Source organism: Gymnodraco acuticeps, unplaced genomic scaffold (genome assembly GCF_902827175.1).
Source record: "Gymnodraco acuticeps unplaced genomic scaffold, fGymAcu1.1, whole genome shotgun sequence".
In the NCBI taxonomy this organism is placed as follows: domain Eukaryota; kingdom Metazoa; phylum Chordata; class Actinopteri; order Perciformes; family Bathydraconidae; genus Gymnodraco; species Gymnodraco acuticeps.
In genome coordinates, this window is record NW_022992351.1 from 3,125,567 (window position 1) to 3,139,350 (window position 13,784).

At 41.7% G+C, this 13,784-nt stretch overlaps 1 protein-coding gene across 3 annotated transcripts in view; it reads left to right on the forward strand.

Moving 5' to 3' along the window:
* Nucleotides 1-13,784, forward strand: part of cpne5a (copine Va) — a 76,682-nt gene that overhangs the window by 54,923 nt on the left and 7,975 nt on the right. For all 3 annotated transcript variants that reach the window (XM_034209271.1, XM_034209272.1, XM_034209274.1), the window contains 4 exons: nt 4,733-4,779; nt 5,644-5,825; nt 7,470-7,597; nt 9,172-9,274. In XM_034209271.1, the coding sequence (XP_034065162.1) occupies nt 4,733-4,779; nt 5,644-5,825; nt 7,470-7,597; nt 9,172-9,274 (460 nt within the window). The remainder of the gene's footprint in view (nt 1-4,732; nt 4,780-5,643; nt 5,826-7,469; nt 7,598-9,171; nt 9,275-13,784) is intronic.

Consider the following 13,784-nt stretch of genomic DNA (forward strand, 5'->3'; position numbering starts at 1 on the left):
GCTGCAGAGGTCGGATGGCACATGCAGGTAGACCAGCCAGGAGGGAGTTGCAGTAGTCTAGGCGTGAGATGACGAGAGCCTGGACCAGAACCTGCGTCGCTTTCTGGGTCAGCTGGGGACGTATCTTCCTGATGTTGTAAAGCGTGTATCTGCAGCAACGGGTTGTAGCAGCGATGTTTGCAGTGAAGGACAGGTTGTTATCTAGGGTCACACCCAGATTCCTTGCAGTCTGAGTCGGGGAAACAACTGAGGGTGCCGATGTTGATTGTTAGGTCAAGAGTGGGACAATCTTTTCCCGGGAGGAAGAGCAGCTCAGTCTTGTCAAGGTTGAGCTTGAGGTGGTGAGCAGACATCCACTGAGAGATGTCAGCTAGACAAGCAGAGATGCGTGCAACGACCTGGGTCTCTGAGTGGGGAAAGGACAGAATTAATTGGGGTGTCGTCAGCGTAGCAGTGGTAAGAAAAAACCATGCGGGCTAATGACTGATCCGAGCGAGTTTGTGTACAGGGAGAAGAGGAGGGGACCAAGAACAGAGCCCTGAGGGACCCCTGTAGTTAATTGACAAGGGTCGGACTCAGACCCTCTCCAAGTCACCCTGTAGGTACGGTCTTTTCAGGTATGAGGTGAGGAGGGAAGAGCAGAGCCTGAAACTCCATGTTTTTGGAGAGTGCGAAGGAGGATCTGATGATTCACCGTGTCGAATGCAGCAGACAGGTCCAACAGGATGATGACAGAGGAGAGGGATGCAGTTTTGGCAGTGTGCAGTTCCTCCGTGACAGCAATGAGAGCAGTTTTCTGTGGAGTGACCTGCCTTGAAACCAGACTGGTGCGGATCCAGAAGGTTGTTCTGATTGAGATAACAGGAGAGTTGTTTAAAGACAGCGCGTTCAAGTGATTTAGACAGGAACGGGAGGAGAGAGACAGGCCTGTAGTTTATAACATCAGACGGGTTGAGAGTGGGTTTCTTTAGGAGAGGGTTTACTCTTGCCTCCTTAAGACTGTTTGGAAAGTGACCAGAAGTTAGAGAAGTGTTGATGAAATGGGTGAGAAACGGTAGAATATCAGGAGCGATAGTCTGAAGGAGGTTTGAAGGGATAGGGTCCAGAGGACAGGTGGTAGGGCGGGCAGAAGTAATGAGGGTAAGAACCTCACTTGGAGAGAGAGGGGAAAAGGAGGTTAGTGTGTTGGTGGAAGGAGGGTCTGGTGACCCAGCGATGAGTAAAGGTGAGTCAGAAAAAGAAGAGCGAATATCAACCTTTTTTTCAAAATGGTTAACAAAGTCGCTTGACAGAAGTGAGGAGGGGGGAGGGGCTTTTGGAGGGTCCAAGAGGGTGGAGAAGATGGAAAATAGTTTTTTAGGATTGGAATAGGAAGATTGGATCTTATCTTGAAAGAAAGTGCTTTTTGCCTGAGAGATCGAAGCAGAGAAAGAGGAGAGGAGAGCCTGATAGGTTAGGAGGTCGTCACGGTGTTTGGATTTCCACCGTTTCCGCTCTGCTGCCCTAAGGACGGTTCTATTAGCACGCAGTGCATCATTTAGCCAGGGAGCAGGAGGGGACTGACGAGCCTGCCGAGATGTGAGAGGACAGAGAGAGTCCAGAGAGGATGAGAGAGTAGAGAGGAGAGTTTCTGCAGCAGAGTTTGGTGGCAGGAGTTGGAACGAGTCAGAGGAAGGGAGGGCTGAGAGCACCGACGAGGCAAAGGTAGAGGGGGAGAGGGAGCGAAGGTTACGGCGGACAAGTGCAGGATGAGAAGAGATTAGTTTGTTATGTTTGGAAAGGGGGTAGAGAGAATGAAATGAAGAAGTGATCGGATGTGTGGAGCGGGTTTACAGAGAGGTTAGAAGTAGCGCAGTTCCTTGAGAATATGAGATCAAGGACATTGCCAGCTTTATGAGTCGGTGGGGACGGAGACAGTGAGAAAGCAAAGGCGGTTAACAGAGATGTTAGTTTGTCTATCTTCCCCATCTGGAGGTTGAAGTCTCCGAGAAGTACAGCGGGAGGACCAGTTTCAGGGATGTGTGAGAGGAGATTATCTAATTCCTCCAAGAAGTCCCCCAAGGCACCTGGTGGACGGTAGAGAACAACAATGGTTAACTGTATAGGATGGGTTACTGTGACGGCATGGAATTCAAAGGTGGAAGGAGTGAAGTTAGGTAGTTTGAAGAGGGAAAGCTCCATTTGGGAGAGAGCAGGAGACCAGTGCCACCTCCTCTGCCAGTGGGTCTGGGTGTATGGGAGAAGGAATATGCAGTGGAGAGAGCTGCTGGGGTGGATGTGTTGGATGGAGTAATCCAGGTCTCAGTGAGAGCAAGGAAATCCAGAGACTGCAGGGAGGCGTAGCCAGAGATGAAGTCAGCCTTAGGAACAGCTGACTGGCAGTTCCACAGGCCACCAGAAACTAGATGTTGGATGTCAGTGGAGCATGTGGGTTAGACGAGAGCAGGCCGGTTATATCGATTAGGAGATACACGGGGCCAATGATAATTGCGAGAGGACACATGAACAGGAATGGAGAAAATACACATGATTATAGCATGAGGGGCTAGAAAACTAAAGAAAAGAGAAATAAGACACCAGCTCAATCAGAGTAGGATTTGCCTCCTCTTTGCCTCCCTCGTGACTCCCGCAGGACTCCAATGTCTTTGTCAGTCTTTGACTCCCGCAGGACTCCAATGTCTGACGCTGAAGCTGACGCTCCAGGAAAGAGCTACCTAAAATGGACGCCTGATTGCTCAGTTCTCACAGCTGTAGGGGCACGCCCCTCTAATTAGTTAACTATCTACAGCTGATGGGCGACAATAGACTGGCCCTGCCTATATTAATGCAGGCTTGAGTGCTGAGACCTGTGAAGCAGGTTTCGCCTGAGCAGATCTGAGATTTAAAATCTCTCAAAAGCGATTTAGCCGTTTAAGCTACAATAACAATTATACAGAGTCGAATAAATGAAACAGAGAAGTCTAATTAAACAAGAATATAACTTACAGTGGTTGCTGCGTCAATAGGTAATGTCGTCACCGGGTCCAGATGCACACTGAGTTCATCAGATTTTAAATGCGGTATTTAAATGCTTTTTAAGGTAAAAAATGACTGAGTCACGCGGTTGTACTTCACGCAATCAATAGACTGGCCCTGCCTATATTAATGCAGGCTTGAGTGCTGAGACCTGTGAAGCAGGTTTCGCCTGAGCAGATCTGAGATTTAAAATCTCTCAAAAGCGATTTAGCCGTTTAAGCTACAACAACAATTATACAGAGTCGAATAAATGAAACAGAGAAGTCTAATTAAACAAGAATATAACTTACAGTGGTTGCTGCGTCAATAGGTAATGTCGTCACCGGGTCCAGATGCACACTGAGTACACCCGTAATGCGATGTACTTGTCCCTTTTAAACACTGTGATATTGAACGTAATTGACCATATCGATACTCTGGCTCACTGCAGAGTGTAGCAGCTACTGTCTGAGGATTAACTCCCAGGTAATGCTCTGATGATCGACTGTAATTGGCAGTTTGACTGACAGTTACTGTGTGACTATCACTATGGTCCTGCACTCTGCCTGAACCATACCTTACCACTTCCCCCTTTTAGGCAAATATTCAAAACTAACCATAGAAATCAGCAGAGAGTTTCAAATTGAGGCAGCATGCCATTGTGACAATGTTCCTTTGTCAGCTGAGCAGTCAGCTCAATGCTGATTAATGAGCTGGGGTCAAAGTCTCCCAGGAGGAAGTCGCCATTATCTCCAATACTGCGCTCGTGGGAAAATCTGAATAGAGGTGAAGTCAGGAAAGGCAATCAGTGTTAATCACAATGAAAGAACACACACTTTGATCTATGCTCCCCTTCCCTTTCCCTCCACGTTTGTCCCACTGGGCAAACGGGCAAATCCAGCAGAGACTAGTTAGGCCATGTTTAGTTTTATGTTAAGGTTTTGAATATTAATTGCGGGTTCATGAATAAAATATAACCAGCAGTTTTTAGACATTTTGTGAAGCTCGTACAGTGGCTGGAGGACACATGTGTTATTGATTAAACAACAACCATGTGAAATAAAGAGAGTAACAATGAAACAAATGTAAACAAAGATTATTATATAACTAGATGGGACGATTGGGTGCACCGTATGCAGGATTGTGTAAATGTTCATATATCTTGGGCTCTCTTTACGGCTTTTATTTATTTCATTTAATCGTTTATTTGGCAGGGACAATGCACAGTAATGAACACTTCAAACATTCAAATGTATCAAGCGTAACAGTGTCAGATTTAGCTTTGAGCTCATTTCCATCCGCAGTCCCTCAGTGCTCAGCTCTAGTGCTGGGTTTATAATCATAGCTTTCCTCGTTGTTATGTTCAGTCAAATTATAAAGCCAGCCAGATTACTCTGCCTACATTATTTTTGTAATGGTTTTCAAGGGATTTGTGCCTGACTCAGCCCCTGTGCTGTTAAATCTTGACTTCAGGTGTTATTAAAAAAAGTCAAACAGCCTTTTGGACGCTGTTTGACCGTTAGCAAATGTATGCTTTGATTAAATTGAACAATAAAAACTTGATTAGATCCTATGTTGCCCAGACCGTAAAGGTGTATTATCTTCACTATATGTGGTTTCACAGATGAGAGGTAGAGCAGCACGGTGAAACCAGGGAGAGCTTCATCAAACTGCAGCGCTGAGTTCTCCTTCCTCTTTTTTGTTAACACCATCTTTTTCCCCCATTCATCTGTTTCAGGACTCAGATTCACTTCACAGTGGCCATTGATTTCACTGCATCAAACGGTGAGTGTTTTCACTGCCATCACCCTGTTCTGCTTCCATTTGTCTTCTGATGCATTATGGCATTTTCCATGAATCAAAGAGGGGGCTGGATTTTCTCTCCCTGCTTGTTGTATTCCATCTTTTATACATAGCACAAAGGATTATAAACTGAATTCAGAAAAGGTAAACAAAACATGTATCTTGTGCAGGGTACAGAGAAAACAATATGCCGGTTATGAAAGGACACATAATGCATACCAAATGCTATAGTTAAATAAGATGAGACGGTATGTTCATGTAGATGTGGAAATGGAAGTTCATAGCGATAACATCTATCTCCATTCTACCTCTGTTATCCTCCACCTAATGAGCTCCAACACTTTAATATCACACAGTCAAAAACACTCTGGAGGTGTTTCAGTATATGTGGAGGTTGTGTCTAAAAAGTCAGGCCGGGAAAATAACATCACACCAAGAAATGTAAACAAGTACAATTGTGCGATACTTGTTCCTTCCTTCCTTCCTTCCTTCCTTCCTTCCTTCCTTCCTTCCTTCCTTCCTTCCTTCCTTCCTTCCTTCCTTCCTTCCTTCCTTCCTTCCTTCCTTCCTTCCTTCCTTCCTTCCTTCCTTCCTTCCTTCCTTCCTTCCTTCCTTCCTTCCTTCCTTCCTTCCTTCCTTCCTTCCTCCCTCCTCCCTTCCTGAAGTGAAAAGACACATTTTGAATCCTAGTATTGTTATTAGCACATGATAGTCACATCGAACACCTCTGATTCAGAAGATCCTTTATTTAGTTGTGGCTCTCTCACGTTGCTCCGGTTGCAGCTGTCAGTCCGGCCTCACTCTGATGGTTTGCTTCACTGACTCTGACTTCTCTTGTCTTGGAAGGAAATCCGTCCCAGTCTACTTCACTGCATTACATGAACCCTTACCAGATGAATGCCTATGCTATGGCTCTCAAAGCCGTGGGAGAGATCATCCAGGACTATGACAGTGATAAGATGTTCCCGGCTCTGGGATTTGGTGCTAAGCTGCCCCCTGATGGAAGGGTCTCCCATGAGTTCCCGCTGGTGAGGAAAATATGAGCTTTTTTACATAGACTGTATAGGAAGTGAGCGAATTCATCAATCATTGATTTGTAGAATTCATGTTTTAAAGCCTCAAGTTTTCATCCATTTTGTTATTTTGGGAACCAGTAGCGACACAAGAGGGCGATTCTAACTGCAAGCGTATGCTAAACAAGTTTGTTCTCAGGACAAAAAAAGCAAACAGTGCACACTTTCATTACCAACTGTATCGTCTATTTTATTCTATACGAGACCATGAGTTACAAAATCATGCTGAACAAGACTTGAAACTACAATTTAGATAAAAACAATTGTTAGGAAAAGGTTGGCTGAGGTAATGAATCAAGCGATAATTTATCCTAGACTTCTATACAATTTTACTTATTTTTGCAAACAAGTGGAGTCACCCCCTTCTAGCAATTAGAAAGAATGCAGGTTTAAGTAATTTCTGCACTTCTTTATTTTCAGGCCTGGAGGTTTCCGCTGGGTTATTTCAGATTTATTTCAGGTTATTTTAATTCAGCTTCAGAATTGTTCATAATTGTAATCAGACTATATGTGAAGATTAGTTTTTGCCATCCCAATGGAGCCTATCTCTGAGTATGAGCACTCATTTGTGTTTTCATGCTCATGTACTGTATGGATAGCGTGCAATATGGATGTGGGCATTTTGAGATGAATACTTCCACACCTCGATATGCATAATTCAGATTGAATTTCATTTACCTTTTATAGTGCAAATGAGCTTCTGTAAGGCTGAAGAATCTTTTAAAATCAATTTGGCTTCTCTACCAGTTAATGTGCTCTGGCTGCTGCATAGTACAGCCTCATCAGGACTCTGTCTGCTGGGTAACGTCTGCATCCCTCCATGTTTCCATTCAAATTAGCTAATTAAGATTCATCTCACCATGTAATTAAAGCCTCATTCTTTCATGCTTTAGACTCGTAAATGGGTTTGAAAGTAAAGTTTGAGTCCTGGTTGAAATACTTTGGTAATATACAGTATGTTTGTTAAGAAATGTGCTATTAGGAAGCTAGAAGAAGAAGTTAGAAGTTTGTTTACCGATGGCCATGTTGTCTTTTTAACACCCTTTTTGTTTTGTATTCAACCCATTTAGAAATAGAAAATGGTTGTTGGATGTTTGTTTAAAATATTTTTGGCTATCTATTTGTCTCTGCTTTTGAATGTTTTCTCTCATGTACTATATCTCATTCAATCATTATTTCAACAAAATACTGAATATAGTATCACAACAATGAAAGATAATAATTTATTTCTTCTGGCACTGATCTATATTTGTCCTTTTCTTCCAGTGTATCATTCACTACTGTTAGAGACACATTATGGTATCAACAATCCGGGAAATCGGACTTTGTTGTTGACTATGTATTAAATAGCCAACATATATTTGTGCTTTGCTCGGCTAAACATAATTTGAACTATATGTAAACGTCTTGAATTAAAAAAGATTCAATTTACATGTATATACAGTATTTTGCTTAATGAATATTGTTAACAAACAAGTTTCCCGATACTCTTAAGCTTGGTATTACAGTAACTTATCCCAGAAACATTGTGGTACTGCGGCACACTTAATGTTGTTTCCCTTCTGACTACTGTTCATGCTTTTGGTTTTTTTCTCTCAGAATGGCAACATTGAGAACCCGTACTGTAACGGCATGCAGGGGATTCTTGACGCTTACCATCAAAGCCTTAAGACGGTTCAGCTGTACGGACCCACCAACTTTGCTCCAGTTGTGAATCATGTGGCAAGGTACAAGAACAAATTGCTGTACCAGTCAACATCACAGAGCACTCTGTCCTTTCTTTGAATGTCAATCTGTAAAAAAAAGACCCGCTGTCAAAGGTATTAGGACATTGAGTGATGGTTTCTCTTTGCATTGAGCAGAACTAATGAAGGGAAAATAAACAATCGGCTGCCAAGCGGAGATGAATAGAAATGGTAATCAGGCATACAGTACAGTATGTGGGACCAGATATTTCTGAGTGCAGGTGCTGCATTGCTTTATAGACATCTAGTGCGGTTGGGGGCTGCACCGAATGTTTTGTTGAAAAATGTCAAGATTCAGACAGAAGTGAAATTATAATAATGTACAGGTGTACACTCCCCCCACCCCCATCTGTATATTCATACCTAACTCATGCTGGGATTTAGCTCTCAGTATCATAACTTGCCTTTAACTTGAATATTAATGACTTTGTGAACTGCAGTTCTGAACTTGATTTTTAGATGAGATATTCAGCATTGACTTGTATTTCTGCTTTGTTAACAGTTACTACATGAATACATGAGCAAGCCACATTAGAGTACCAAGGGCCCCAGAGCTATGACTTTTTCAAGGCCTTTCCCCAGGCAGCCTCACTACGCAACTGTTTCCCTGTCTGACCCGCACACACATCGTGCTTCATTTGCATACAACGATGCATCAACAATCACCCACGAGTGCAGTATATCTGTTGCCAACACAAATAGAAGTTATATAATTATTTTTAAGGGATGTAATCAGTGGTGAAAAAGACAGAAAAGCATCATCCACATACAAATGCAACCCACCAGAAGAAGAGGTCCTATCATAAAAAAACAGAGAACGATAAAACCCAATAAATTCATAAATACAGAAAATGCAAAAAAACGTTTGATCGAAGAGATTTGAATTTCTTAATCTCGAAAAATGTACACTCTTCAATTCCCAATATTGTCTTTTGTCATACAGTTATTTCTCTTCCTATGTGATCAAATGTCTCAAGTGAGTTGTTGCAGGGAAGAGGAAGACCAAGCTCTTTTTTATCTCCTAAACACCGGTCATCGCTCTTGCCTTTGTCAGGCTCTTTGATTAAACTGCTTGCGCCTCAAAGTCAAATTGACCATTTTGAGAGCGAGAGTAATGGCTGACCTCTGACCTGTCCTTGGCTCTTACAGTGTTCTGCCACGATTTCCCCTCCTTTTGCTCATCAAGTGTGTTCAATCATTGCAAGGTGATCAATAATGCTCTGAGAGAATAAGACTGCAGCATTTGCATAAACAGTTTCATAAATAATTCATAGAGGAGCCAGCGATGGGCAAATGAAACTAGGCCACACTCACTGCGCTGCCTCTGATGGGTTTGATAATGCGAGACCTGCGAGACACGAGCTGCCATACAACGTATTTCACTTCTCTGCATGTCTATATGAAACCTTTGTGTCAGATGGTGGGCGGGGGGCCACTTTGTCTGTGTTTTTAATAAACACATTGTCTGCATAATCTATTTTGAACTTACATTTACTTTAACATAGTCTATGTTGTACTGTCTTCAACGACTTTATGTTGTTAATTTTTGTTTTTAGCTATGCAGCAGCAGTGCAGGATGGGTCCCAGTACTTTGTTCTGCTCATCATCACTGACGGCGTCATATCAGACATGGCCCAGACTAAGGAGGCCATAGTGAATGTAAGTGCTGCTCTCACACTACCCAGAGGACGTTCACCTCCCTCCCTTTCTCCCTCCCTCCCTTTCTCCATCCTTCCCTCCCTTGTCTTGCTTATTAAAAACTTCCCTCATGCTTGGGGTTTGTAAGCCAGTAGCACTAGATTTGATGATTTATAGCAGGGGTGGGGAACCTTTTTCCTCTCAAGGGCCATTTCAATGTTTTCAACATCCTCCGAGGGCCGTACAAATTATTGACCTCTGCTTAAAAATACTAAAATCACAGCCCACTCATTTCACCTTTCTTTCATGCTGTGCAAAGAAAAAGCAACCTCTGAATCCAGATATCTTACCATGACTCGCGCATGCATGCACGTGCACGGTTGTGGCATGACCACCAAAACAGAAAGATATGGACACAAGATGTGTGCAAATGTATTTAGTTTCCTATCAACATGATTTAAGTGGGGGGGACCTAACCTCCTCTAGGAGGGTCCGAGGGCATGCTCCCCCCCGAAAGATTTTTTTTTTAAATGTTGAAGTTAAAAGCATCAATCTGGTGCACTTTGAGAGCAACATTAGATCTATGGATACATCTCTCAACACCCATATGAAACATAACTGTAAGCAGATTTTCTTTTTCTTTATGGATATTTTACAAATCACTCCCCTTTCAAACTGTATTCTTGTTTATTAATAACAACTTTTTTTTACTGTCATATAGTATTTTATACCCGTTTACTTTATTCTCTTATTTTTTTATAACTATAATGATCATATAAAGGTTTGCCTTTACCTCACTGGTTGTAGAAAAAGCTTCTTATATTCGTTAGCATAGCTAGCTAACCAGATGCTAATAACAACAAAGTTATTGACTGTATGATCAGTGTGACAGATCGCCACTGGGTTTACAACTAAGACACAGCCACGCAAAAACTGCAGCATGTGTACGGCTCCTTATGGGTACTGCAATTTTTGGAAGTGCCGGAGCGGAGCTGCGTTCTGGTGCTCACTGCTCCCTGTCAGAACTACACCCCTGTCAGACGAGATATATACCACGTGATGATACGTTAGGCTTGTGTTGTGTACAAGGACCCTGACCTTGGCCTGGAAAAACAGGCACTCACTTGTTTAATTATTTTGCTGTCTAGATTTCTTTAATTTTTTTCTTTTTTGCGTGTGTTTATAAATTACCTCGAGGGCCACACCAAATGGTCTCGCGGGCCTTATACGGCCCGGGGGCCGGAGGTTCCCCACCCCTGATTTAGCCTATAGGATGTGTTCTGCTCCACTTGTCTTACCCCTTGTGTTTTGTTTGTCCAATATGTTTTCCTTTTTATTGAGACCCTCGGGAGGGGCTCTCCTGAGATCCCCTCACAGGTCAACAGGTTCACCTTATCGGAGGCAGAGCTCTCACCCAGCGCATCATCTGAGGCTCAGGAACAGGGCGCTCTGACCCACAGCAGACTGGGTTTAAAGGGAATTTGCGACTGTTAATCAAACCTTTCGAACAGCCACACCTTCCTTTTAAGATCTTGTCTGCTGCTCTGCACTGCTCAGCCCGGCCCTGTCGCGTACCTCCCACCTCTCAGTTTGGACTTCACCCCCCAAATTCCTGTGCCCATTGAGCAAAGGACTGAATGACCTGCTTCACTGGGCCTTTAGCTTTTGCTCCTAAGAAATACGGTAAATCCAACACAGTCTCACTCCCTGAACGAGTGACACAGTCTCACTCCCTGAACGAGTGACGCTTGGTCAGGGTCCCGTGGTGTGCAGTTGTGATGCGCCGAGTCTCCTTCAGCTTCATAAACGGACGCAAAGAGCTTTCAACTGATTGCAATGTATTCCCATCGGCGGCGGTATTTGACGGTCAGGAAAGCACCACATCGGTCCATGTCGGCAGCATTTAAAGGCAATGTGAGCGTCCATTCCCATTGGATAACGGAGGTTTTTACACCCGGAAGTAAGTATTCTCTTTACTGTCGATTGATTTTACAGTGATATCTGCACTACTCATCAACTCAAAAACACCAGATTATCCTTGTTGATTACACAACATTGATTGGTTTAAATTGTGTGCAATGCTTTTGTATTCTTCCCCTTCGATTCGGAGAAACAAATATTTTTTCGGAGTTTAGGATGGCAGAAGTCACTACACTACCCAGAATCCTCAGCTATCGTTTTGGACTACACCATGTGCTTTGCTCGACAAACCCCCGTGATTAGTCCTCAAGCTCTGTGATTGGATGTTGGAGTGGCAGTGCGCGAAGTTTACACAGAGCGTCAAACAGCATTTTGAAATGGAATGAAACCCATCGATGGCACACTATCCAAAACAGGAATCAAACGTGTCCCACCCCCCCCCCCCCCCCCCCGTTAGGTCACAGGCTCCTCTAACAGTGCAGCACAATAAAACAGGTACACAGAAAAAATTGTGCAAGTAAATACAAAAATAGTAAAATAGTAAAAAGTGAAATAGCGAAATAGTGCAATAAGAGTCTATATACAAGTGATTGGAATACGATATATTTGACAAAGTAGCAGCCAGGTGAATGTTATGGATGTTGTTTCAAAGTTCAGGTGTTTAATAGTCTTCTGGCCTGTCGGATGAAACTGTCCCTGAGTCTGGTGGTTTTAGTCCTGATGCTGCGGTAACGCCTGCCAGACGGTAGCAGACAGAACAGTTTGTGGCTGGGGTGATGGGGGTCTTTTATAATCCTGAGGGCTTTCTTTAAAGGTTAACCTGGTATTTTTACTCCACTACATTTATCTTAGTTACTTTACAGATTTGGATGAATGATGTGAAATATAAACAACCCTTAAATCAGACTTTAGTTACACCTGAGTAAAATTCAGGGGAGGTGATTGTCAAGTGCCAACAATCAGGAGAGATATTTGATAGTTGGTGCTTGAGAAGACACAAAATGTATCAGCAGATCTCTATCAAGCATATTCATTACTCGTTAATCGTTCATCAAAAACTGTATATAATGGCTATTTTGCACATCCCTTTCAAGATTTCCAAAGGTTTATTGACATATAAAATACACAACTACGGTGTAGTTATGCAATGATGACAAACTTGGGTCATAGGTTCCTCAACAAGACATCTATCAATATGTGTGTACCTCCACCCTTAAACTGTCATATTCTGCACATTTCTTATTCTATCTACATACATCTTATAAGAGTTTAATACATATGTATAATATTGGTTAAAATAAGTGCTTCAACATTGTTAACATTGCAGGAAAGTTGATTGTCAAGTCCCAAAACAAACCATGCAATATATTACACGTTAAGTACTTTAACAGGCTTAATATTTATCAGATACCCCCAAAGCTTTTTGCTTACATGTATTTAAAAGAAGACCTTAACCTAAAGTATTATTTAATGTTTAAATAAAGCCTAATTAGTTTGTCTGTTTTTCACATCCTCCTATTAATATCTTTGTACATCCGGCACTAAACTGTTTTATTCTAGATATCATTTACAGTATCTTCTTGATATGTTCTATTCTATATTTCTATCATTGACCTTCTACTTTCATCCTATTTTGTATGTATTCTTAGTATTTAAATGTTTTCATAAAAATATAACACATTCAAAAGTGCTTTATAAAAATGAAAGACATTAAGAAAAAGGCATTTTAAACAGTTATTAAAAAGCAACACAATCTACCTGCATTGCAATTACTCTAAACGTGTAATAACGTGCTTTAACAGTAGGTGGTTTGGGTTAAAAAGCTGTCAAGTTTACAGTGTTAACAAAATAAAATATACTGCTGTTTCCGGTTTAGTTTACGACGGATATATTTTGTTATTGTTTTGATAACACAAAAGTGATGGAAAAAAACCACAGCAACACAGAAAAGATGGTCTTAACATGACCTAGTGGTCTAGTAGTAAAAAAAAAAAAAAAAAAAAATATTACTTCTAACTTTATTGTGAAATTAAAACAGAACGGTAAAAGAATAGTTTCCGGTCTATTCTGAGGCCCGATCTCTGTAGATAAATAAAGAACTACGACAGATGTGTAATATTTAATGCAGCCAAACCATGTATTACAATGCATTCATGTGATGACTTTCAAAGAGTAAAGCAAGCACTGCTGAATAAAGTTTGATTTTATGTTTTACGAAACGTTTTTTTTGTTGGAGGTCAACCAATCACAGAGCTTGAGAACTAATCACGGGGTTTGTCGAGCAAAGCACATGGTGTAGTCCCAAACGATAGCTGATTGATTGATTGATTGATTGAAAAGTTTATTAACAGCTTGTATATTGGGTACAGTACAGTACAGCTCAAAACATACAATTGTTAAGGGGATGCAGACCAGAGAAAGACTTTCGTCTTGTTTACATCAGGGTCCCCCATTTCCAATTCATCATATCATTTAAGACATATAAGACATATAAGACATATAAGACATATAAGACATATAAGACATATTTTACATACAGATGGCTTATTTACAATTTACATACAGGTGGTTTTTTTACATACAGATTGCTTATTTACAATTTTCATTTTAG